Raw genomic sequence first — 26,348 nt, forward strand, 5'->3', positions numbered from 1 at the left:
TGTTAATATGTTGAAAATAAGACATAAATGCATATAATACACGTCGTGATAGTCATTTGACTAGCGCAGTATAAACTCGCCATCTTAAAAATCGAAAATGAAGAAGTTTAGTGCATCGTGTGCGGTTGTGGACGTAGTGTAAATTAAATTTAACATCGTGTTGGAAGAACAAGAGCTTCTTATCATTGTGATTAGTGCTACAGTTATAATTATACATATTATATAATAATAGTGTGTAATTATATTACGATCATAATTATTTGTTTTATCATGTCCGCGAGTTACGATTTTAAATCATCGAAAACAAATATTTAAATAAATGTGTGGTATCGAGAGTGTCGAAAAAAGTATCAGACAACTGTCGTATTATGTTCGGATATAATATATCGGTTTGATAGTGCAAATATATAATAATTCTGTTAAGCAAACTTGGCATGGTTGACTTTAAATTAAATGTATTAAAAAATTGCCGAGAAAAAATATCATCTATATAGTGCGATATGCCAGAAATGTCGAGAAAAGTATTGAAACTGTGAGCGTTTGATAAATGAATTCCACGCGGCTGTAGCTCCAAGTATTATTCATAGTTCGTAAGTATTAATAAAATTATATTAAAGAATTTTATTATTGAAATTATACATATATATATATATTGCCTATACATAAATAAGTGTATGTAATATTAAAAATATATTCTTTTTTTTTTATATAGAAATTTTTATACATTTTGATATAAATTGCACAAAGTTATTATTAATGAAAATATAATGTTAAATAATTTTACATCTTGATGAGTGATTTATTTTGTATTTTTAATAGTACGCAATGTCAATATTAACATGCCAATTTAAATATGATTGTTATAAAAGACTGTTAAATATACAAATAGGAGGAGGAGGGAAGGACAATTAAATATATAAATTCGTAAAGTTACAAAGTTGTTAGTGTAAAATAATAAAATTTATTAGAGACATAGAGATAGAGGTACAATGTTTGCATTGCAGGTACTAACAAGCTCAATACAATATTTTTATTAACTATTAGAAAATATTTGATTCAAATATTTAGACAATGCATACAGTGGCAAACCTGTTATAGTATAATAATCACCTTCTATTTTCTCGATCAAACAGCCTCCTATACCTTGAAGACCATATCCTCCTGCTTTATCCCTAAAATAATATTCTACTTAGATAGTAAAGTTGTGCGATATAATATTAATAAGACTAATGAGATTATAACTTACATAGGATCACCTGTTTTTATATATTCTCTTATTTGTCTTTCGGACACATCTCCAAATTTTACTTTCGCAGATTCATAAAACTTGAGTTCAACTTTAGGCGTTTTCAAACATACACCAGTATAAACAACATGTTCTTTATTCGCTAGACTAAACAAGAACACTTAATTATCATATGCTATTTGATGACACAGTTTGACGCAAGTTGTTACCTTGACAACATTTGAAAAGCTTCTGTTTCATTGTGTGGTTTTCCATAAATAACATCACCCATTGTCACCATTGTATCTGCTCCTATTATTAATGATGGAGGTACTGAATCTGCTTTTAAACGCTCATATACCTCGAGTACTTTATATTTGGCTATGTCCTGAACATATTCTCCATGATTGGTATATTTGGTTTTGTCAAGATTTTCATCGTACAAGGATGGTACTATTTCTGCAGTTATACGCTGATAAATATTATTTGTATTAATTCTCTCAATCACACTTGTTTGAACAATCTTTGCACAAGATGACTTTTATTTTATTTACTTATATTTGTACAATACTTGTAAAATTTTTTATATGATTTAATGATTGTTTACCAATTGTTTCATTATATCACGTCGTCTTGGAGATCCACTAGCTAAGATTACTCTGCCATTTCCTAGCGCGTGAATAGTCGACTCTAACATTTTTCTCTGTACGAACATTTAGTAATTATTATTGATATTTGTTATCAATGAAACTTGCTTGGTTATTGATTGCTTGGTTATGAATTACCTAATCACGTTTCACATGATGCGTAAAATACATTCATAAACAAACGGTACGTCGCATCCGTCGATAAATGCAGATTAATGTCAGCTGTTTTACATGTCGATAATATCAACTATCACTTCAGAGGACGCTGTAGACGAAGAAAGGAATATACTTATTTCAATAACGTTTTTTTTTTATTTCATTATCAAACGTGCTATATAATTTTATACAGAATATTTTAGAACTTTTTGATTTTAATTTTTATAAATTTTGCATTGATTAGAAATCCATGGAAAATTGTTGAAAATAGTTGATTATAAGTATGTAAATATATAGATATTGTAAAAATGTAAAATTTTATAATAAATTGATTATAGATATAATTAAAATTTAAATAACATTTAAATAATTATATACATATACATAATACTTGTTTAATTTATTACATAAAAATATACGAAAAATATATAATAATATATTTATAATATAAATAATATAATATAATATAATATTATAATAATATAATATTATATAATATTACAATATTAAAATATTATAATATATTATAATATTTATAATATATTTATAATATAAATTATATAATATAAATTTTTACAAATATATTATTATACAATATTTTACTAATATATTATTATACAATATTTTAAATGTTATCATTCTCTAAAAATCATCTTTTATTATTTATTCCTTTCTTCGAGGAAAATCGACACTTGAAAGTTATTATTGAAAATATGAGATTATTGTGTCGATTAAATTCACAAGATTTTCGATGCATTGATCGTAAGTCATGTAAACATATTCTGGTCCATTATATGTAATATAGCGCGCATTCAAAAATATATTAGCGTTAGAAGGAGAACTGTTCTCTAGGCGCACAAGACTCTAATACATCGTAATCGGTAAATTACGTAAATGCCGCATGCCATGAACGAACCTAAAGGTCAGTCAGACCGAGGCCTTACATAATCGCAAGGCGAAAGGTTGACCCATCTTTACCGCCGCTCAGCCTTCCAGCTGAACAAAGATTTAGCGGCATTTTTTACGTGTCACTTGTGCGATCTCGTGTGTCCTTAATTAATCAGTACGTAATTTAAATTATTTCTATAAAGAAAAAGAATTCTTAAAAAATCTTTGCAATTCTGAATTTATTTTCGATATTAATTATTTTTTTAAATAAATGAACGGTTTTATGGACATTTGAATATTTTAGTAGCTCTATTAATTTGTGGTCACATATCTGTATATGTATTATATTACAGAATACAATAGAATATTTTTAAATATAAGTAATAACTCTCTGTTCCATCTTTTATGTAATTAAATTATTATGTTAGAAGATTCTTAAATGATTATGAAATTCTGTTAATTTTTTTATTAGGATAGCATTGCATTACAATGTCTAAATTTCATCAGATTTAATATATTTTATCGTTGTCCGAAGTTTGCTTTATACTAAAATAAATATACGTCAATTACATAACATACAATTATATATTTGCAATTATTGATTCAGCTGAAAATTAACAAACACACGTTTGTCTCTGATAAATAATTTCCATAAATAATTAATCGCTTTAATTTAAACGCAAATGCAGGTAGTAACTGCAGGGTCAAGTTTACTAATGAGCACGTGTGAACATTCTGTCGGTATTATTTATTAGATAATTACTACTTGAAGTCGAGTGAAAATGAAATATCGCTTCATTGCTTTCAATCGCGCGTTTGTGTAGTTTGATCTGTAATAATTGCGTTTATATAATGAGTTGCTAGAACATATCTAAAATCTCTGAAAATAATGATTGACGCACGATGACTATCATATAATTTATAAGCATAAGCTTGTTGCTAATTATTAATTTTTTTATATCGACATATTGCTGTATGTAAATTAAGTTACGATTGTGTGTTTGTATGTGATAAATACAAGGATAAAAATGTTTGAAATTACAATCGTTAAACTGAAGGATAATGCAAACATACGGAACTATGATGTTTACAATTTTTTTTCCGTAGCTGTTGAATAATTTTCATAAAAATTTTTTATTAAACAAAAATACACACGTTAAAATTTATCTTCTGATATATTTTTATCTATTTACCAGAATTAATACTGCGAGATATAAAATGCATTTATCTCGATAAAAGATATCTTGAAAAATAAAATAAATAACTTTCTTATTTTTAAAATATTTATTTATATATTTGAAAAATTATATTTAGTTATTTCAAGAGTTAAGGTTATTTGTTCTATATCATTTGCCTCTTTGCATGTATTTTCTATATGAATCATTTTAAATAGCCACTGCTTAATTAATTAGACATTTGGACAAAATTAAACTAATTACGGCAGATATACAATAAATGAGTGTGCCACGAATCAAATTGCAGGTGTTAGAAAGGAGGAAAATAAAATACATGATTCGCTTGGCAAAGTGCACAGATATTAACGCCGGAGCTGCCGTAAGCAGGATATTACAAACCAGTTATTAAAAAGATTTTACATGCGGTCGTATCTTTTCTCGCTTTTCGATCAAGTCGTCTCGCGCACATAAAGTGTGGTTTTACACGCTTGTTTATTATCTTAACAGGATACTCATATTCCACGTGAAATCCATTTCGGTTCAACCCCTTCGCGGCAGGTGTACGATACACAGAATATCATCGATTACGTCACCAGGGTAACTCGAGGGATTTAACAAATATTCAAGCGATTAAATAAATCGAATAATCTGGGACGAGATGGTTTATGATAACTCAGCAAAATGCACGCGCAATCATGCTTAAATGTAAATCTTTCTTTGAACGTCACTGATACATCATCGTATGATTAATCGAATTACAGTTCACTCTACTCAAATTGCTTCTCATGTTATTAATCTTCTTATGTTATTAATCTTATGTAATTTTAATAATTTCTAATAGAAGCAATAAATAATAAATATCATGAATTAAAATTTTTCTTAATACCAAATATCAAGATATTAAGAACTATCTTCTTTTTTTGTAAGATGATTCCATTTCATCGATGTTCTACATATAAATTTAGAAATTCAACATTAAACATAATTATAATATTATATGAATTGATATTTAAATTATAACTAGGTATAATTATGGCAGGATCTACACATGCTCGACAAGTATGACTGCCTAAGCAGATAAAATTAATCGACTAGCTAATATAATGGCAATTTTACGCGCGAGGTGAAAAGTGAGCCGTGTCATAAAAATAACTTTAGTAATCAAAACTAATATAAATTTTCCATATTACTCTCGAATGTTACACAACGATATTAGACATTCGAACAGGATTCGCCGATTGCAAACGTCGTTCGATGTCGTCTCATCTACGATTACCCCTGTAAAACTGTCGGAGGAAAATATAAATCATAAATAATCGCAAAAGATACGGGAAGAGAAAATCTCATTGTCCTTGCAGCTTAATCCGAAATTTTGCAACACGTGTGCGCGCACGCGTGTTTTCGTGCAAATTCGCAGTTGAATTTATTCGACACGTTTTGTCGTGAAAATCCGTTAAAGTGTCATAAGAGCCGCGTCGTGCACGGCAATCGCGCTGGAGCTGACGTTATTAAATGCAATTGCGCAACTCGCGCGCGAGAAGCGGCTCCAAAGGACGCGGGCATTATGACATCGTGGCATGTAACGTGGCCTCTATGGGGCCCGCTACGCGTCACGCCTGCGGAGTGTGCCTTTGCGGTTTTGTATTACATGTAAAACGCCTGCACACGATTATCAGGGACGTATCTTATGATCGGAACCCGATCCCGAATTGTTGCTCATCGATCGTCTTCGCGCGATGAAACGCGGATACTCGATCTGGGATTGACAGATACGCCGAAGGGTTTCGTCGTTTGCCTCGTAAAACTAAATTTACAGGGGATATTATTAAACGCATACTTATTGATTACTAATCGTTTTTCTAGAATATAAAAATAGGCACAAATAAAATGGATTTTATCTATTAAAAACCGTTATTTATCTAAATCATTATATATCGTTTAAACTTTTATGATGATTACGTGGACTTCATATATTTTCTATTATTATATATCGCATCTCCATTTTGTTATACTATACACGTTATATATTACTATATATTACAAACTTGTTATAAAAAAAGTTTATTGTAAAACTCTTTCTTTTTCTAATGATTGTCATGATTAAACAACAGGAACATCCGCATTGCAGCGTTGCAATAAAGTGTGACAGTCTATTCACGCGATTATTAATAATGCAATCCGGTATCGACGTCTTTCCATCATCGAACTAGGAAGTGAGCATTCATGGCACATCTCGCGCGTAGATACCTTTATTTAATTAATTCAATTGTCATTATCGTTTTATTGTCTGACGCGACATTGCATAGCCAGTAATTTAAAAAGACAGACTTCCTGCTTATAAACTCGCATTCTCGCGCGAGAATCTTTTCATCTACTGTGCTCGTGGATAATATTTTCATATCGATTTTTTTATCTGCGAGGGACATTTGCTCATCATAATAAAGTCAATTGACATTGACGTTTATTATTTAGCATGTATTACTATTTGAAGCTCATTGCAAGATTATGCATTCTCTTTTTTATCTTGAAGCTTAACTTCAAATTGATCAAGATATCTATATTTATTATCAATTTTAAAATAAAATAATACTTTTAGACATAAATTTTTGTTAAAAAAATATAAAGAACGCGCTGTATATCAAATCTTGACATGAATATTGATTTTTTAATTGGAATATGGCACACTTTCTTCATGCATACAATTAATTTCGATTTTCCTAGGCCGATGACGAGATCGCGGTTGGCATAATTACTTCGTTAACTTAATCTTGCATACACGGGTACTCGTGTACATACATGCGATACGTACTTACATCTCTGATAAGCACACGCGCGACTTACGTGATCATCTCAGCTGACTCTTCTGGTCGTGTATGCGTATAGTCTCCAACCATTCTATGGAAGACAACGAGGCTACCACCCATCGGAATGCAAATTGTGACTTTAACGTCGTGCCGATAGTCTCCTCTAGAGTCGGCCTGAAATGTTTCAACGGTCGCGCCACAGCTGCACGTTTTTACATTGGATTATGCATCACGCCGAGGCGCATCTCTTCTCCTACGAGAGAAACGCCTTTCCTTTTCCCCCGCCGACATTCTTGTCAAAGTTTTCTAACAATCCTCTCTCTGCATCTCATTTTTTTATTTTCTTTATTTAAATATATTACTGTGAATTTGCATATATATGTATATTATAGTTTTTTTCCTACTTTATTTAAATACAAATCACAATAGCTATTAGATAATTTTATCTTTCATAAATTCACTTTGTGAAAAATATTACTTGACTTCTTTCACTTCTTAGGAATTTATGTCTCAATGAATTTTTATAGGAAAGATAAAACATGGAAATATAAAGGAAGTAAAAGGTCAAAAATGGAAATAGAAAGCTAAATGAGAGATGTACAGATCTATACTTTTAAAAATATAAAATTATCAAAAGTTTAGAAAAGAATGTAGAGCATCATACATGCATCTATTAGCCAAAGAAAATATATATCATTTTATTTACATTAATTATTATATAATTAATGTAAATAAAATGATATATTTGGCATCTATGAAATTACACGTATAAAAAATTATTTGAGAAGTAAATACACTTAAGCAAATAAATATGTATTGATAGATATTTTATGGATAAATAAATAAGTTAGATAAATGCCATCTCCGATTTCATCATCTGCGAAAATGACTCATCTGTTATTATTGCACAAGCGATTGCTTATTAATTCATGATGCGTTTTAGGTTTTTGTTCAACATCATATATATATATATATATATATATATATATATATATATATATATATATATATATAAGAAACGTGACGCGAGCGAGTACTGAATATTCGTTTTGGAGGATCGGTGCACTCTGCTCGCTTGCACGATTCGTGTGCTTGCAGACTTATTAAATAACCAACAGCAAAAGATCACATTCGCGTACACCGTTCCTTTGGGTGATTTCAATTTATTTTCTGTTTTTCTATCGGTGTTCCCGATGGAATAGGAATGCTCGACGATTTAAATAGCCAAGCGCAATCTTAATTAGAATTTTTCAACGGGATTTATGTCTCAATCGTCCACATTCCCAGCGCGTCTGCAAGATTGAAGTATGTCGATGGGATGAAACCGATTAAGACTAAAAGATAATTATTTTATTCGTTTACTCGTATCGTCTGCTAATAAAAATTCAACGAAATTTCTAAGTCAATTCTGATTAATCTTCTTCTAATCGTTCTAAAAAGGTTATATTATGTACTATAATTGATCGAAGATGAAAAAGCGTATGTCTATTGATTTTTTAATTTTAAAGGTCTTATATTCGCTTCATCTTACGATATAAGCCATTCTTTTCTGCTTATGATATTTCTATCTTTTTCATGGACCAGATCATCGAAAAAGCTATCGTTATCGAATGAACTGATACGAATGAAGCGGGAAGAATCGTCGCGCGCGCCTTAAGGGTAAATCCTTTCAGTCCGATCCATTCGAGGACAAATCACCTTCCAAAGAATCGTGTGCATTCTATGGTATCATCGCGTCATGAATGACATGATGTAAATGTCGCTGTATGGCCGTGGAGGCTCGCGAGAAAGGTTGCGTATATTCGACACAAGAAATTAATAGAAGAATTATAATTCGCCTGGGGCAGGGGGGAATGTCGCGTTGTGCAAGTATCTTGATTGACACCCTCTTTTCGTGTTTCACTCGCGAAACGAGCGGTGAACGATCAGTAGCCTATCGGTCTCTGGGTGAGGCGCAAAAAGAAATTATTCCATGCGCGTGATTATTCATGCGAGATTACGGAAATTGATAAGACGTGTATACCGAAGCTTGGCTAGCGAAGGTGTTTATTGGGCCTCACGGCTATGAATGACTGGAAATTACGCAAAGCACGCGGTTGCTAAGGTTGCTTTGATGCGCCACACAATATCTGCGGGCGTATCTGTTGTTATCCGCCTCTTACGTGTATGCACGAAACCGACGATGCCGCTCGGCATCCGACTGATAACGTTTGCATGTAACGTTGCATTTCTTCCAGCGAAAATCCAGCCGCAATTATATAGTATTTTGAAATTGATAATAATTGCAATCTTTAAAATTTGAAAGGAGAATTAGCGACGTTTCTCAGTAATTAGACGGAGAAAGAAAAAAAAGAGGGACAGAGAAAGAAAAAAATTCTAATATAATTTAATTTTGGTAAGCGTTGAAATATAACAGTTAACCGGAAATATAACATTTTTCCGGATAGAATAAGAAACTTTTGTTCAATTACATTTTCACGAGAGCCATAGTTCTTTCGTGGCCACTTTCAAAAATTAAACCTCGTTTTTCCGTCACGTTTCTCCGTCCGTTGAATTGTTACGTCTCTACCAGAAAAAAAAACCAGGTTGACCCGAAGGACCAAGTGACACGCAAGCAGTCGCGAGACGATCGGCTAACACGCGCGTTTCTCTCTCGCGTCAACAGTGATAAATTAGGAAAATGTCAAAAGCGAGAGCGCGAAATCCCGCTCGGCGAATTCTCGTGGAGGCGAAAGGTTCCCGTATGAGCAACGTAACGAACGTCTAATTACGAGCGGTAAAAGTCGGGCAGGTTATACGCCCGAGAACCGAACGAGCACCCTCGTTCGCAATTGCAGGATGCGACTCGACACGAGATGCGAGTCGGAGATCTCGAGGACCGCGTCGCGTAACGGTCGGCGTAATTCATTTCAAGGACTTGGCGTGCACCGGTGTGGTAAAAACGAGACGAATAAAACTGCCGGCGATTCACGAAAATTGTAAATCACTTGACCTTTTTTGGAGCGCCGATGGAGCAAATGTCAGAGTTGAATGAACGATTTCGAAGTCAGTCATCTCTCTATGTTCGAATTGAGAAATAGATTGCTAAATAGTTCTTGAATTCTAATTTACAACATGGGGGGTACATGTATAATACATGAAGCTTAATTTAAACAATTAAAAAAAAAACAAATTAGCAAATTTAACTTGTAAATATATTTACATTTATGTGGAAAAACAGGGAAAATTGTTATACAATTTAAAATCTGATTTATATGCGTACAAATATTTTTGAGGCCAAACAATTCCTGGAATGTTTTCAATTCAGCATATGTAAATGACACAAGATTGATGATAACAACGCTATAAAATGACACAATTAGTCGATTTCGGGGAATTTTGTAATAAATTATTCACGTCTCTTTACGGTTTGTCGTGTTTTTCATTACGCTTCTCTTAGTAATCTATTCGCAGATTTATGATCTGGCGATAGTTGTAAAAGTCGAAAGTAGCCGGTAGCGATCGCAAAGGTCAATACGCGGATCAATGTGGACGCCGTCACATTACAGAAAGAAACGGGAAATATTTTATACGCAAACATTAGATTCGTTCAACAAAGTTACGAGAATTTCGATTTCCAGGAATATTGACACGCGCGCGAGTTGAAGCGCGACGTGCGGTACTGCGTAATAATTTTTTAATTTCTGCGGTTTCTCAAAACGGCGAGTTGTTATTGCAATAATCTTTCAACATAATTATGATATCATAAATGCGAGATCCAAAACTTAATCGTGAAAGAAAATTACGCAAGAAAGAGATACATGATAATAAATATAAAATATAAATATAAATGTCTGTCCCTAAAAGCATTCAATAAACATACAATCATCATGTAATTAATATTTAAACAAACCAAAAAAATATGCAAATTGAGTAAAATAATAAAACTTTAACATATGATGTAATAAGGCATAAAGATGTATACGAGAAGAGAATTTGTACAGATGACGAAAATGTGAGAGGAAAATAGAAAGAATGCAAATAAAAATATTGTAGATAACATGCAATGTTACATCAATTATGTTATCAAACATGTATTAAATATACAAATAGACGTAAAATGTCGCGATCGCTGAAATATACACACACATGCGCGGATCATGTTTAGGATTATCCTTAGGTTAAATTCAACAAGCGGCTTATCAGCGACTTGACACCAGCGCATAAAGTATAGGTTTCCCGCATACATGCATTACTCTAATGGGCTATCGGGCTACGTGTCGCGATGTTATGAATGGTGTGAGGAAATCGCTGCGACGCCATGCCGATGCAACCGTAATCGACCTAGACATTGCATCCCTAGACACGCATCCGATGCTCGAGCTCAATGCACTTTGCTCCATTTCGTAGAATCGCGATCGTATCTGTCGCGTCGCGAATCAACGCGACAGATTTCCATATCGCTCGTCTCGAATCGAATAAAATAATATTGATCTATTCGCTAATAATGGATGTATCGAGAATAGCTAAGAATTTTCAACATGTAGAGTGTGTTGCAATTTTATTTAATCGCTTGATATTTTCGTCGAGGAAAAAATGATTTCAAAATCCTGACTAATCTCTTAAAAAAGAATTTGTATATAAATAAATTATAATAGATTTCAATATTAATCGTTTTTCAAGAAAAAAAATAGAAAGGAACCCCGAAGGCATTGAATTTTATCGCAGATTTTGCAATTTTGCAAATTAATGTATTTTTAAATGTATTTTAATGTTTATTTTAATGTTATTAAATTAATGTATTTTAAAATGTATTTTAATGTTTATTTTAATGTTATTAAATTAATGTATTATATATATATAGTTTAGGAAGTTTTATACATATATTTTTTATATATAGCTGAAATTAAGAATAAAATTTTTCTTATTTTTCTCATTAATAAGAAAATTGACAAATTTAAATAATGAGGAATATTAACATATCTTTAAAATATATGTCAAGAAATATTTGTCTCTATATTGTTTCTATTGATAATGACATCTCTTTCTCTTTTAACATCCAGTTAATTTTTAATAAAAAGAATATTTGTATTTCATGAGGCGGGAGATCCTCACCCTATTTTATGTCTCCCTTCTCGTGAAGTATGTGGACCGGATGTCCGATCGCGAGGAACGTACCGGAATCAATCTCCACCGTTCACGTGCTCCGACACGTGGAGGGGGGAGGGAGAGAACCGACGTGAGTGAGTGAGTGAAAAAAAAGAACGGTGTCTCGACTCCTGATTCATTCCAGGCATTTTTCCGAAGATGCACTGGCCAGAAGAAGAAGTGTATTGTGAAGAGAGGGCAGGGATGACCCCTTTCACTGCACCACGTTGGCACCGTCGTGTATATAAAGAGCCGAAGCATCTGACGAAGAAGCACAAGTATCACCAACCCATCTGCATCTCAAGCAAGAAGACTCTTCTGATCGTCGGACACCCGTGTGTGACAGAGAGATTATGTATACTATTAAGGTAGGTACAACACGCGCGCATAGCACACTCGTCAGGCGCGGTTGTTCGCTGTTGAATCTCGTCCCGTCAGGATCGCATCGTTTTCCCGCGAGCTGTCGGATATCGTTATGTCCGCGCGGGTCCTCTTTCGCCTTGCGATGGTACGTCGTAGAAACTAGGAAACTAGAGAGAATTGGGTCTCGGAAATTTCGAGTCATTCATCATACGCGGAATCGCGTTTGCGTTAGGTAACAACGAATGTCAGGTCCCTCAGGCGAGAAGACGTTTTGCTGTCACGAGATTAGTTTAAGTCTAGAGTCGGACCAACAGCCTTCGAACTTCACGCGCGATTTGTCGCCGGCGATACGGGATGACATTACGGTGAGACGTTCAAGTTGCGCAAGTTTCACATTGCATCGTCTTTGACGTTATGCACTTGTATAATTAACTGTCGAGCCAAGAGGATCGTGTTGCAATAGAACTAAGTCTGCCGCGATAAGCTATCAATTACTAATTACTCAGACTTAAAGAAAATATTGCACGTATTTTATCATCCGAGTCCAAAAAAATTGAACTGCAAACGGCGCATTTATATATTCATTGTAAAATAATAAAAGAAAATAAATACTAAAAAATTATATATTATAAACATGAAAAAAGTATTTTTATCGTCATTAGTTTGATGTCGGCTTCGATGAGACATAAAGAGTCAAAAAGATGTTGAAAAATTGAAATATTTCTATAGATAACTTTCTCCAAGTTTTATAATTATCTTCTTTTATTATTTTACAAACAAATATGACAGTACAAATTGGACAGTTCATAGTCCATCAAATCCATAATTTAAGGGAAAAAATTATTGCGCATCGAACGATCAATGTTATAGCTCGCATAGATTTCGTACTCGCATTGAATACGAACAGAGAGCCAGCTTATCGATAATGGAAGGAACGTTAGATCGCTTTTTCAGCGAGTTATTATAAGAAAAATATTTTCGTGCTTGCATTTACTCGTCCGCTCGGAGAATAAATTCAAACGCCATTCGGGATCCTCTTCTCTGGCGCGGGCGTCCGATATCAGCAGAATTTTTCACGAGAAGCCGTTCGCGGAAATGAACCGATAAACTTTGTGCGACTTCGGCAATTTTTCCGGCACGCTTTCCGTATATTAGTAAATATGAAATACGCATAGCTGTTAGCTGCTCGCTATCACGAGAGCGACATGCCTATCGCATACGTATGCATCATATCATGCGCACGAAACCGGAGAAAAAATTCTTTAAAGCTTTGAAATATCACGATATTCGGCATTCGAAAATGCGTTTTGCAAATCGAATAAATGCATTTTATAAGTTACATATCAGAAACGCGCGCGTCTTTTTTGCATAAAATTTTGCATAAAATCTTGTATAAAAATGTGTTATCCTCTAGTTTTGAGAATAAGACAATTTGCGTCAAAAGCTAGAAGCTTTGATATTCAATGTTAACATTTATATCTCAAGAATTGTATAAGAGTACAAATACGTTTCATGAAAACTTGTGTTCGTTCAATAGATCTTATTCTCACCTAAATCTGGCTGTCTGATTCTGGGTGCTACACGCGATGCATAAATCATAAGATTGGAGTCAGACAGCCAGATTTAGCCGCTAATGGGATAATACATGTCAGGGCTCGTAATTTTGCATACACAACACTTAAATTTTAAGTAAAATATACATTTTATAAAAATCTTTTTTTCTTAATAAAAAACGGTAAAGAAAAATATATTTATTTGTGTCGCGATGATTTTATTATCGCGATATTTTATTATACTTTTATGTTATTTATCGCACGTCAGTTTGTCTTTTACCCTAGTTTCTTCACTCTTTTGTAATGGCGTCGCGCTTCCTCACCGTCTAATTCGAGAGTCCGTGTCGCTTCTAATGATTCTATTTTATGCTAAAATGACTCTAATATCGCGTTTTTGTTCCTTGAGGGTTGCTCCGTAACATTATATTATCGGTAATAATAATTTTAACAGTCATTTCGAGTATCATTCATAATGCGTAACGCAAGTTACGCACCCGGAATGCGTGATATATGGCATACATACCGAATAAATTAGAATTGCGAATATAATTGTCGTAATAAATGGGACACTCGACGGAAGTTGTATTAAAGTTGTACTTTTGACGACTTTTCACTTCTTTACAAATAATAATTACACATGCATTTTCGTAAAACGCTCATCGATACGTGCACGCATTATTTCTGATGATTCGTTTCATTAAGAAAATGAGACGATATAACTGCGTTATCCGTATGATTAATTATTCTGTTAATTATGATTATTTTAGAATGTTACAAAATTTGTACAAAAATAACCAGAGAGCCACATTATTGATAAATTCTATTTACATCATATTTACATATTAAAATGCAAATTTCAAATGTATATTATGCATATTTTATGTTTGCTACATGTTACGGAATGATTTTACGATTTTACTCGTAGAGAAGTTTTCAAACATATTTTAATGCAAACAATTTTTAATGCAAAAATATTTTGAGATTTTTTAACACGAACACTCATATGCATGCATAAACGCGCACATTCTCAAGGCAAATCGGCGTTTGATACACAACGGAAGCGCGTATCCGTATTCCAGCTCGACATAGAATGTCATTGAAATTGGAATCCTCAATGTCAGCTCGTCGAGCGCAAGGTGTATCGGTTTCCCGGTAATCTTCAATGAAAGCGACGCTAGAAAAAGGAAAAGATTGCTATCTTATATCCCTCTAATCATATTTTATTACCGTCCTTTAGCACGATCGGCTCCTCCGCGAGATTGTTTTCAAATTGCAGCATCTCAGACTTACGAAACGCGAACTTGATTACCGTAGTTACCGTAATCAAGCTTGCTACAAAGATCAACATTATTAACAATCTCCTACCTAGAAGCAAACACGAAACTCCAATGCCGTTAGTAGTCTTCGGTTTTCGAACAAAATTTAAGGAATACTTCCAGACTTTGCACGCAAGGAAATTCGAGTCTCGTTTTTTTTTCTGTCGACGAAAACAATGTAAACGGTCTTATTTATAGTCGTTTATAATAGAAAATCTTTGGCTAAACTCAATTATCGTCTTAAACTCACATCATCATATATACAATATACGCAACTACGATGTTTGCATCCGATAAACAACGTTATATATTGAGAACTATTATACAATCTTGCCGATATGTTAAAATCAGCTGGAGAGAAATCCAATATCAGACACGTGCGCCTCAAAGGAGAGTTTCCTGCATGATCCTGCGACCTTAGACGCTAGAAACGTCTCTTTCTTTTTCATAATTCGTCATGTATTACTCGTTACATAGAACCGCATCTACACGATGCTATTACATGATAATCCTCTCCACGTCTCGCTCTTTGCAATGACGATGTGATTTTCTAATTTTGTGTCATTTTTCCCGATGGCTTAATAACGGATTTGTCGGTCAATTAGGATTTTAGATTCGTTCGCCGAGACAATTACGCGAACGCGAGGTGTGAAATAATCTTGAGACGCTTGCAACCGCAAAGAAAGAGAAAAGATCTTGCATCGAGAAGTCTCGCGATGCCTCGAAATGCGTCGTAACGATCATTAACGACGCCGACCTTCTACCTCCCTCAAAATTACACGTATCGAGAGGTAATTAGCAATCTCCGGTTGACCGGCTAACGGGAGAGCCCATCTCCGATATAGAAACATGTTCCCATAAGTATTTTTCTCGACGAAAATTTCTGGTAAAAGAAGACTCGTTCGTGTGCACCTTCAAAGCATCGGCTTCCTTATTCGCGAAATGAAAAGGGGATTAAAAGTTTTTTTTAATTAACTTTTATAGCAGTTTTAATTATATTTTCTTAAAAGATTTACAGATTTTTATTTTTTTTTTGGAGAAAAGCAAAAATTTTGAGATAATTATGATTTCAGATTTGAATAAAAATCTTTAGATAATATATTTTGTAAGAATTGGGGTGACAAATTTGATAATTTTTTCTTCTGTTTGGTAGGATTAAAGTGTGAACGATATCGCATGAAAATCATAGATTGTTGTAAATTACACATGACAGCTTCGTTAATCTACAGGCTTTATCGATGTGGCTCTTTAATCGCTCGTTACTCGATTACTGGAAAATCAATAACGATCCTCCGATGCACATTTCATTGTATGGCAGTCATATGCATTGAATTGGAATTTAAAAATTTAACTGAGTTGAAATTCACATAGAAAGAGAAGAAGAGAGAGAGAGAGTACGCCAACTATTATTAATTGGAATTAATTGTGAGGGCTTAAAATTCGCGAATATCCGCTTTATATGGATAGAAACGATATCTTTTATATAATGAGCTTGAAAATAATTTGTCGGTCATAATATTATTACAAGCCAATTTTATCATTATTATTTCGTGTAAAAAGTTTAATGTATTATTTTGCGAATTTATATATAAGAAGCAATTAAAATTAAAATATAAAGAATTGGATAAAGAAAAATTTTAAATTACAATTACATGTAACACTTATATGTAACAATTATAACATTTATTAGTATGCTGGTACTTATCAATTTTAATTCTATTCTTTTAAAATGATCTTTTTTTTATTTTTTTTATATTAGTGTATATGCATGATTATAATATACTTTAAATTTTAATTTTTAAAATAATGCAGCAGTAAGATGAGTAACTAATTAAGATCGGTTGACATTTCTGACACGATGTGATTCTGGTTGTCGGTTAGATTGAAGTTCGTGAATGAAATTACACGTTCACTTCGTGTTCGTACAGAAAAACGGGCGCGTTGCTCGGCACCACTTTCGTTTTGTCATTACATGCTGTATTTCATAATGTCATTTGCAATTGACGTAACTGCGCCTTGCAGTTTCTAAGCATTATCATCCTCAGTTGCCCTTTGCAATCGTGCCCCGTATGTATATACATATACATATATATATAATATATACAAATAGACATGTACAATCGACTTCACTCGTCAACCTATACTTTCACGACTTTTATAAATATTTGAACGAAAGATTTTGCTGATACAGCATCAAAGAGATTGACACATCGCGAAATCTTCCCGTCTATTCTCGCGATACACACGAATTTGAAAGTACGCCCGATTACCAATTTTGCGATGATTTCGAAATGAATCACCGTCATCGTTGAAATTCGTATTGATTTTCAAAGGGATTTGCAGTTTAATCCATCGATTGTTCAACAATTCGTTGAATGCGATTAATATAATTACATCGTAGCGGCTCTTTTTTTCTTCTTGTTTCGTCATTTTTTGTGCGAAAATTCCACTGTGATGCATCGTTATTATGGGATCGTGAAAATTACTCATTCGACGCGACAATAAAACCACGCGCTCGCGCATTTACGGCCCGCCGGCATTGAGACATTAAAGCGACATTACGCGCGCGACTATAACGCGACGTGAGGCAACAGCGAATTTTCCACGCTTACAAAGCGCGATGAGTTCGAATTCCACAAGTTCCAACTATGACTTTCAACGAAGCGCCATTTTCTTGCGCTCATATATATGTATATATTCGTTGACAAAAATATTATTTTGAACAGGAGGATACTCCTCCTTTCCTCTTAATAGACAATATTATTATCTAATAATTTATTCAACAAGATCCAAGTAACTGACTTAAGATAATTATTGACAGGTGTTGTTGGCGGTCGTACTTTGTACGACAGGCACATTGAGCGCACCACAAAGAGGGCAGGGTGGCGCGGACAAGGATGCGGTAATTACGTCTCAGCAGCTCGAAGTCGGCTTCGATGGCAATTACGTTAACAAGTAAGTTGTGCCGCTAAAACTTTATATGTATTTCTAAATAATTTTAATAACCGACAATCAATTAAAGGAACATCATTTAATTTAATATAAGACAAACATGGATAATGTCAAAAATATTTCATCGAGATTTCTCTTTTCTTCATCGGTCAAATAATCATGTTATCATCGATAAATTTCGCAAATTAATTCATTAGCAAATCAATGACTTGGCGAAAATCCTCTGTAAATATTCCGCGCGACCCACGCGGACATTCGTATCCTTTTTCGCCTACGGATCGTACGTTAGGAAGACAATAGATACAAGGAAGATTGTCAGATGCCTGCATATATCAGGTACCTGATGACACCGGTTTGCTAGCACAGCTGCCAATTGTCGCCCACAAATGATCTGCCTTCTGCATAACTCCATTGTTATGCGCGAGTGGGAGCAGTTGCTACTGTGCCGAGGACTTTTCTCCTCCTCGACTGTTTCTATTGTCTTCTTCGTGTACTGTTCAGGAACCATCTGTGAGCGCGTGACGCTTCTCGAATTTACGTTTTATTCTTATGTGAATTACGAATATATTTTTCGCCCGATCGTTAACTTGATAACAATAGAATAATTTCTTTCTAACTATCGATATGATTAAGCTATTAAATCGTGTTTCATAAGTTTAATACTTAGAATGTAAAATATGATAATTTAAAGAGGTAAATTCTCTCCTGGATATAATCGAAATTAATAATATTTTACGATTCGAACATGCAATTGGATATTGTTACATTAATTTTCATCATCGTTAGTTTCGAGACGAGCAACGGGATCAGTCATCAGGAAACGGGCCAGCCGAAACAAGTGGACAATGAGACGCCGGTCGTCTCGCAGGGCCAGGATGCGTATGTAGCGCCTGATGGCCAACAGGTCAGTATCACGTGGGTAGCGGACGAGAACGGTTTCCAAGTGCAAGGCTCCCATATCCCGACGGCGCCGCCCATCCCTCCGGAAATCCAAAGGGCGCTCGAATGGAATGCCGCTCATCCCGAAGAGGACGATGGCGGTCAGAGACCACCACCAAGAGGTGAGACCGGTGTTTCGTCATAGTAATTAAATAATGAAGACTTTTGAATTTTCTTAAATTTTCTTGTATCATTTTCGAATTATTTCGCGGCGATCGACATATTGATAAAGATATTAAAGATTATTATCGGCCACATTTCAATGATGCATGAATCGCGGATGTAAACATTTTAATATTTCAACGTTTAATTAGAATTATTAATTAATTAACATTTAATAAAGATTTAACATTCCATAAATAAATGAATCAATAGAGTTTTCAACAAAATTTGCGTTCAATAAAATTACATAATGTAAAAAGAAAAACAAAAAAATTTTAAATTGATGGCGAAAATACGAAATAATATATGTTGTGAAACAATCGCATGAAGTAGGTATACGAGAATTATTGCGAGCCTGAGAATACAATTAGGGAAGATTAATAATCAAACGTGGGACTTCAAAAGGGGGCGTTTGAAACGGTATTTCTACCCCGAGGGATATCACTCGTGTGACTACGTGGCGCTGCGTGGTAGAAATGAAGTTTCTTTGTGTTCCACAACCGGAGGTTTAATTAATTTCATAATTGGAAGAAGCGCCTCTGTCCAGAGTTAACGATTAAATCACGCAATTTTTCTTCTTCGTCGTCGGTTGAAATTTGACCGCACGCGATTTCTCGCGTACGAAAAACGACAATCAAATTACCGCAGAATAGAAGACACACGCGACTTTTGGGTAAAATAAACCGGTGATAAAAGTCCCGCCGCGAAATTGATTTACGCCGGACAATCCCGATCGTTTGACCCGTTTTGATCAAGCAGCCATTTAAATTTTCCCGTACGTTAAGCGTACGCCTCGTCCTCTGTGTTTCCGACAAACCGGAGTAAATCAGTTTACTCAATCGCGACTCGACAGTAGCTCACGAGACTCGCTCGTGGCATCGTAATTCACTTTAGTTCTGAACTCGAAATTGAAATTGGCCCGTCGAATCCGGGCGCGTCGGTGAACCGAAAATATCTTTGTGGCGACCGTGCACGAGGAACGAAAACAATTTCGGCGTACGTTAATCACTTTTACGGAGTAGAATCTGGTTACTGGAGATACGCGCTGGAAAAGGCTCCATATTTCGCCGATAATAGCCCTGTTCAGATTCACCATCGTTCGAGGCGCGGAACGAATTCTAGCGAAACGAACGCATCAAAAGTTACGATGCGGAAGCGTAATCGCGAATGGCCATAGTGCAGTTTCCCATAGATTGTTCCGAAATCGCCGATCCTATAACTTTAAAATGGATCTAAATATATTTCTCCATTACTTGATATGTCACATTTCAAGTTTCTTATTATTATATGCACATTTTCCATTTATATATATTTTATATATATCTTTTAATATTTTAAAAATTAATTTTATATATTTCGACTATATACTATACTCTTTCGCTTTCTATTGTCCACGCATATATATATATATATATATATATGAACAATAAAGTGTCTTTCTACTTATGTGTAACTTTGTTAACGTACATACTATGACTCTGTAACCTGTCTCCGTTAAATATTTTAGACACCATCCTCATGCTTCCGGTTTACCTTGTGTTGCAGGTTAATCAGCCCAACTTTACTTCAAACGTGACCTGATTCCGAGCCAGCTTGCCATGGATAGAACCGACCCCGAGCTTTCGACGCAAACATAAAAATAAATATAGTGTGGTATATTAATCTAGAGGATACAACGTAACACGAAGACAAGGCATGAGACACCGGTATATAATAAGCAATATACTCCCGAGATGATTCTTTATCTTACTTTTGTATAGATGGAAAATAAAGCGCACTGTTCAGCAGTTTCACCAGGGAGGAACGATGCCGTGCCGAGATGCACGCGCACCGCCTCCGCACGCAAGAAACGAGAACGACACGCGCGTACGAATCGTTTACGCGCGTCGGTCGTTAATAGTATATACGTATACTTAACTTGTGATTTTTGTATATAAATAAAAGCGTTTTGCCCAAGTTGGGAATCTTGTTGTATCTCGATAGCTTTATCCTTTCCATCCCCGATCTTCTTCCTCTGTTAGAAATTAACGATAGCGTGTACGCAATGCCATGTTCTATAAATTGTATGAATAATAAATGCAACTTAAGCAAACTTTATTTCTTTGGTATACTTATTTTTTACATTTAATAAATCGCAATAAAAAGTATATATAAATTTTATCTTATATTAAAATTGTACTTATTATTTTTTGTTAGATGTTATTATATTGTTATAGATTTTGTAGAAATAAAGATCATAAGAAGCTAGAAGGAATGTTAGTAGTACAAGTAGTTCTTAAAATGTTTTGGCGAATACTTTTCATGTAGATTTTTATTTTTCACGAGAATTATTTACTTTTCTCGCGCGTTGCAACTGGAATTCATTTTCCGACTCTGTTATTTAGATTATCGAGCTTTCACACTTGCATATACACGAATAATTTTAATGAGAAGAAAGCGGAGGAGAAGCGTTCTCACTTTATATGTGCATTGATCGTAAATGCAAAACATGACATAAATACAGCAAATGCTAAATAATTGCGAGAATATCACTTTTGCCAACGTTGCGCGTTTATGCTACTAAAAATGTTTCCTTTTCATGCCTCATTAAAAGATTAAAAACTGCGAATACATCTTTGGTTTCTCGTTATTATACAATTTATTGCTTCGCTTACATTTTTAATTTATTCATCCTCTCGGAGAATGAATGTTGCATCTTTTAACGGGAGCAAAAATCTAGGTGTATCTGACAACAGATCCGTTTTAATAATAAGCCAAATAAAAAATTGATGACTCGCATGGCCATACTATTATATTACGCAGAATGTCGCGGAAAATCTCCGGCTACTATTTCAATGACACATCCTTTTACGAAATGTTATGTGATTTCTGCATGCGTGCGTGCATATTTTGCCGAGTATCAAATGCATTTACGGCAACTGACAAGATTCGATAGTCAATAATGAAACTGCATTACGTGACTAGAGGACTCACTAAAATGAAATGTCTAATAAACATAACAATTCTATGTAACAATGATATTCACGCAATGATATTTACTTATACCGTTCGCTAATAAATAACTGTATCGATCGCTTTTGCCAAGCCAATATGTTCTTTGTCTCAATTGAACTGAATGCATGGCGCGTATTTAAAGATTTAAATGCCATAATAAAATTGATACAGAAATGATAAAATTTTACGCAAAAGTTCATCTGTTAGAAATAGACTTTTTGTATATATGTGAAATATTATAAATATAATACTTTTTATATCTTTTAATATCGGATGAATTATTTCGCTCATTACGAAGAAACTGCGCGATATTTTAATTAAACGATATTTTAATTAAATCATTTTAATGAACTCATTTCATTATATATGTTTAATATTTAAATAGGTATTTAATATATATCTAGGTTTTTAATTTGATATCCTCAATCTTTGTATAGTTTAAACAATTTTCACAATTGTCTTTTTTGAATCCGCAAACATAAATTTTATAATTAATTTAGTTTTAATCGCAATTTTTGCATTTCTTTCTAAGTATCTAAAAGATGACGGAGAATTGTGGGAGAGAGCCAATTTTAATATTTGCAAGGATAACACTTAATGATTTCATTACGAATATGTAAGAAAATTCAACATTAAAACAAATGCAAACAAAATATATTTGAAAAATGTCAATAACGATATCGAGTAATTAACGGTTTAATAAAAGACTATAAATGAGAGAAGCTACAAAAAGCTGGACGTACATGAAAATTGCCACAAAAGGACTCGAATGAATATAAATGTTCCAACGACCCATCGTATACGTCGCAGCTGTCGGCGTTAATAATAAAAAATCACCTGAGTGCAATGCACATTGATCGCGAAAGGAATCCCGAGGAAAAACGAGTGAATACACAAAGTGCGTTTCAAAGGTTAAACCATTACATGTATTTGCAACATATACTTGAACTCCATCTGTCTCTTTGTATTATAGAAATGTGCACGAACAACATGTAATGTTGCTGAATTTTTCATTTGCTTTTATAATGGTTTGCGGATTAAAAGATTTCAAATGAATTTTACACTTTAATCATATACAAGATTTCGCTATATTGCACTTGTAATTTCTTTTCTTGTAAATTTTATATAAAAAATAATCGATATACTCGTTACGATAAATATTGATGATAACGAGATAGTGTATTTGTATGCGTCTGCACGTATGTGTCGAAAGCGTAGGCAGAAATTTAAAATTGTCGATACGTATTCCGAATAGTGGTATAAAAGTAAAAGAAAACATTCCTTTTATAGCGCTTCAGTCTATAATAAAGTTCGAACCGGTATCATCGAGTGGCATTTGAAGCAATACGCCGACGATAGTACAGCATACCTTGGTCTATAAAAGGGGAATGCAATAGATAAACGCCCGTCAGTAGTACCGTACGTAATATCTGGAAAACGAAGCACAGTCGAAGTAAGAACTTAAAGTCGTCTGCCAATTGAATCACGAAGTACGTTATCGTAATCATATAATTGTCATATGTATCATATATATATAATAATTTTCATATCCGAGAAAATTTAATAAATTCCCAAATTATTTGAAACATATTTCTTGCTCATATTATATATAATTATAGCTTTTACAAGAGAAAATTATATCTGCTAGATAAAAGTGCGAGTAAAACTACAAGTTATCAAAAACTTTATAAATTACAAGTTTTCAATTTTTTAGTTCTTCACTTTTAATATTGCATTTTTTGATTATACTTTTATATAAACTGCTTGTTTGGAAAGTGATATAACTCGAGTATTGTAGCAGTGGGAGTTTTCTTAACAAGATTATAAATGAACGATATATACGATGTGTGATCGGCAGTCAAGCGTTAGACGAGTCCCTAATCTCCGGTCCCGCTCAGGATGAATCCGCACGTAATTATCCTGCTGAGCCTGGCGGCAATAATATCGGCAGCGAATGAGCCGATAGCCATCATCAAGCAGGAGCAGGACATCAGCCCGGACGGTAGCTTCTTCACGAAATGGGAGAGCGCCAACGGGATAACCTTCGAGGAGCGGGGCGTACAAAAGAACCTTGGCCAGAAGGACAAAGAGGCTGAGGAGGTGCACGGCTCAGTGTCGTGGACCGCGCCTGACGGACAGAAGATTAATCTCGGCTGGGTGGCAGACGAGAACGGCGCCACTTTCCAAGGGGCGCATCTACCGACCCCGCCACCCCCGCCGGAAATTCCGCCTCTCATCCAGCGTGCTCTTGACTGGATAGCCGCTCACCCTTCTAAGGAGGACAGAAACAGAGTGTAATCGCTGATGAGCCTTTGCTACAAATAACGTTGAACGATCACGGTTCAGTTGTACATGTTTAGCTTAACATCATATGTAAAAATTAAAAAAGTTTGTATAAAAATCCTATATGCTGAGAGAATAAACGTGTCATTTAATTGTAGATTCCTTATGAGTATATTCACTGTGTTTGATGAAATAATCACGCGTGCTGTGTACGATTAATTGGAATAATTGTGATAAACTGGGATAAATATGATATTGATACGTTTCGTTAGAGGGATAAACTCAGTTATAAAATTATTGAAACTGATAACAGCTTGTTTAATATATATTACCAGATTATTAAGAAGTAATTATGTTATTAATTATAACATTGCAAAATATGACGTTGTCTCATACACACACACATACATACATTGCATATGTTTGCTTTAATATCATAATTATCTTGTTTGCCTATAATTTAAATGATTCTATCTATTGGCTTACCGCACAGAATAGAATATACAAGAATGGAAGACAGAGAAGAGAAAGAGAAAGAGAGAGAGAGAGAGAGAAAGAGAGGGAGAGAGAGAGAAAGTTATTGATTTAAGAGAAAAAGAGAGATTAAAACATCTTATAAACTAAGGACTTTAGAACTAATAATGTATAAATTTGTACAAGTTTATAAATATAAATTTATCCATTAGACATTTTGAATATATTCGAGAATAGCTACATTAAAAAATATTTTATAAATTTTTTATTATTTATTTTTAATGTAATTTTTAATGTAAAAAAAAATATTTCCTAATGTATTCGAAAATATATTGCTATCTCTCTCGACGATAGAGGCACTTTTCTGATCGTTAAGTAATCGAGAGGATCGATATTTACTCTTTCGCGACATAAGCTGTATTCTTCATCTATCTTATTTGCGAGAGCATTTTGTGAGAGACTATCTGACGTGAGAATAGCAAACTCATCATGTTAGGTGTGGACACATGACTGTGTTAATAGAAAAATTTGGGTCAGAAATGGTCATTGCGGTGAAGGAGAAAGACAAATCGTTATGTAAGTGAGTGATAGTGAGAGTTTCTTGCTGTCGTATTATCAACTACACCGCTTTTTCGAAACCAGATATACAAATATAGCGGTAGCTTAAGCAATTAAACTACGAGTGAAATGTAGAAAGAAACAGTTTTATTAAGTTTACACACACACACACACACACACACACACATATATATATATATATATATATATATATATATATATATATATTGGTACAATAATTTCATATTAAAATACAAAAATAAATGAGTGAATAACAAAATAATTAAAAATTAAAAATACAATATTATATAAATGATAAAAATGTATAAATTATTAAAATATTGTATATATAATAATAGGATATATATATAATAATAGAATTCCTCTCTCTTTTCTATCTAAAGTTTATATTAATAAAAGATATAATTTACTTACTTATATTATAATGTTACACACTATATTATAATAATTATACAATAATCAGTGTTTTTATATATTTATTTCAATTAAATGAGCGAAATCAATCTTTTCCGCATCTTTTTGCTGTTTATTTTTTCATTCATTTCTTTTGATTTATTTTATTTTTTTCCTTTTTAATATCCCCATTTTTTGTCTGAATTATAATCATCAAAATGAATGTGCGTGTAAACAAACACGGATTGCTCGTCTGCGGGAATATTCACATACGCCAATTATTACACTAAATTGTTTACGGAGGTGCATATATGTGTG

At 33.7% G+C, this 26,348-nt stretch overlaps 3 protein-coding genes across 9 annotated transcripts; 2 read left to right on the forward strand and 1 right to left on the reverse strand.

Annotated features, from left to right (window-relative positions):
* The first annotated feature begins 81 nt into the window (after positions 1-81).
* LOC145968046 (endocuticle structural glycoprotein SgAbd-8) lies at positions 82-25,791 on the forward strand. Of its 5 annotated transcripts, none has more exons than XM_083093253.1 (4): positions 82-590; positions 22,834-23,199; positions 23,592-23,791; positions 24,200-25,791. In XM_083093253.1, exon 4 carries the CDS (start codon positions 24,201-24,203, stop codon positions 24,597-24,599), a length of 399 nt encoding a protein of 132 aa, XP_082949379.1. In that variant the 5' UTR covers positions 82-590; positions 22,834-23,199; positions 23,592-23,791; position 24,200; the 3' UTR covers positions 24,600-25,791. The 5 variants fall into 5 exon arrangements, with proteins under 5 accessions (XP_082949379.1, XP_082949380.1, XP_082949378.1 ...); XM_083093254.1 differs by having other exon boundaries at positions 23,592-23,754; XM_083093252.1 differs by having other exon boundaries at positions 83-590; positions 23,592-23,754; positions 24,160-25,311.
* LOC145968099 (dTTP/UTP pyrophosphatase) lies at positions 945-7,071 on the reverse strand. Of its 3 annotated transcripts, none has more exons than XM_083093347.1 (5): positions 6,933-7,071; positions 1,833-1,928; positions 1,456-1,697; positions 1,247-1,393; positions 945-1,172 (listed from the first exon to the last, which is right to left on the reverse strand). In XM_083093347.1, the coding sequence occupies exons 2-5, from the start codon at positions 1,920-1,922 to the stop codon at positions 1,034-1,036; spliced, it is 618 nt and encodes a 205-aa protein (XP_082949473.1). In that variant the 5' UTR covers positions 1,923-1,928; positions 6,933-7,071; the 3' UTR covers positions 945-1,033. The 3 variants fall into 3 exon arrangements, with proteins under 3 accessions (XP_082949473.1, XP_082949472.1, XP_082949470.1); XM_083093346.1 differs by lacking the exon at positions 6,933-7,071 and adding an exon at positions 2,011-2,122; XM_083093344.1 differs by lacking the exon at positions 6,933-7,071 and having other exon boundaries at positions 1,833-2,108.
* Cpr14 (cuticular protein 14) lies at positions 12,212-21,263 on the forward strand. The gene is given in 5 exon segments (XM_083093248.1): positions 12,212-12,367; positions 12,370-12,390; positions 18,076-18,209; positions 18,993-19,267; positions 20,853-21,263. Coding segments are annotated over 5 exon segments (576 nt in total). The 5' UTR covers positions 12,212-12,226; the 3' UTR covers positions 20,858-21,263.
* Positions 25,792-26,348: the final 557 nt, after the last annotated feature.

This window comes from Camponotus vicinus, unplaced genomic scaffold, assembly GCF_025532165.1.
Source record: "Camponotus vicinus isolate PSW18456_S1 unplaced genomic scaffold, iyCamVici1.0 SCAF_3, whole genome shotgun sequence".
Taxonomy (NCBI): domain Eukaryota; kingdom Metazoa; phylum Arthropoda; class Insecta; order Hymenoptera; family Formicidae; genus Camponotus; species Camponotus vicinus.

Excerpts from the sequence above, each read along its gene's own strand:
- LOC145968099 (XM_083093344.1), bottom strand. The coding sequence starts at position 1,940 with ATGTTCGTACAGAGAAAAATGTTAGAGTCGACTATTCACGCGCTAGGA. Across the intron at positions 1,698-1,832 it reads GTGATATAATGAAACAATTG|CGTATAACTGCAGAAATAGT; the intron begins GTAAACAATCAT and ends AATATTTATCAG. Across the intron at positions 1,173-1,246 it reads ATAAAAACAGGTGATCCTAT|GGATAAAGCAGGAGGATATG; the intron begins GTAAGTTATAAT and ends ATATTATTTTAG.
- LOC145968046 (XM_083093253.1), top strand. The coding sequence starts at position 24,201 with ATGAATCCGCACGTAATTATCCTGCTGAGCCTGGCGGCAATAATATCG.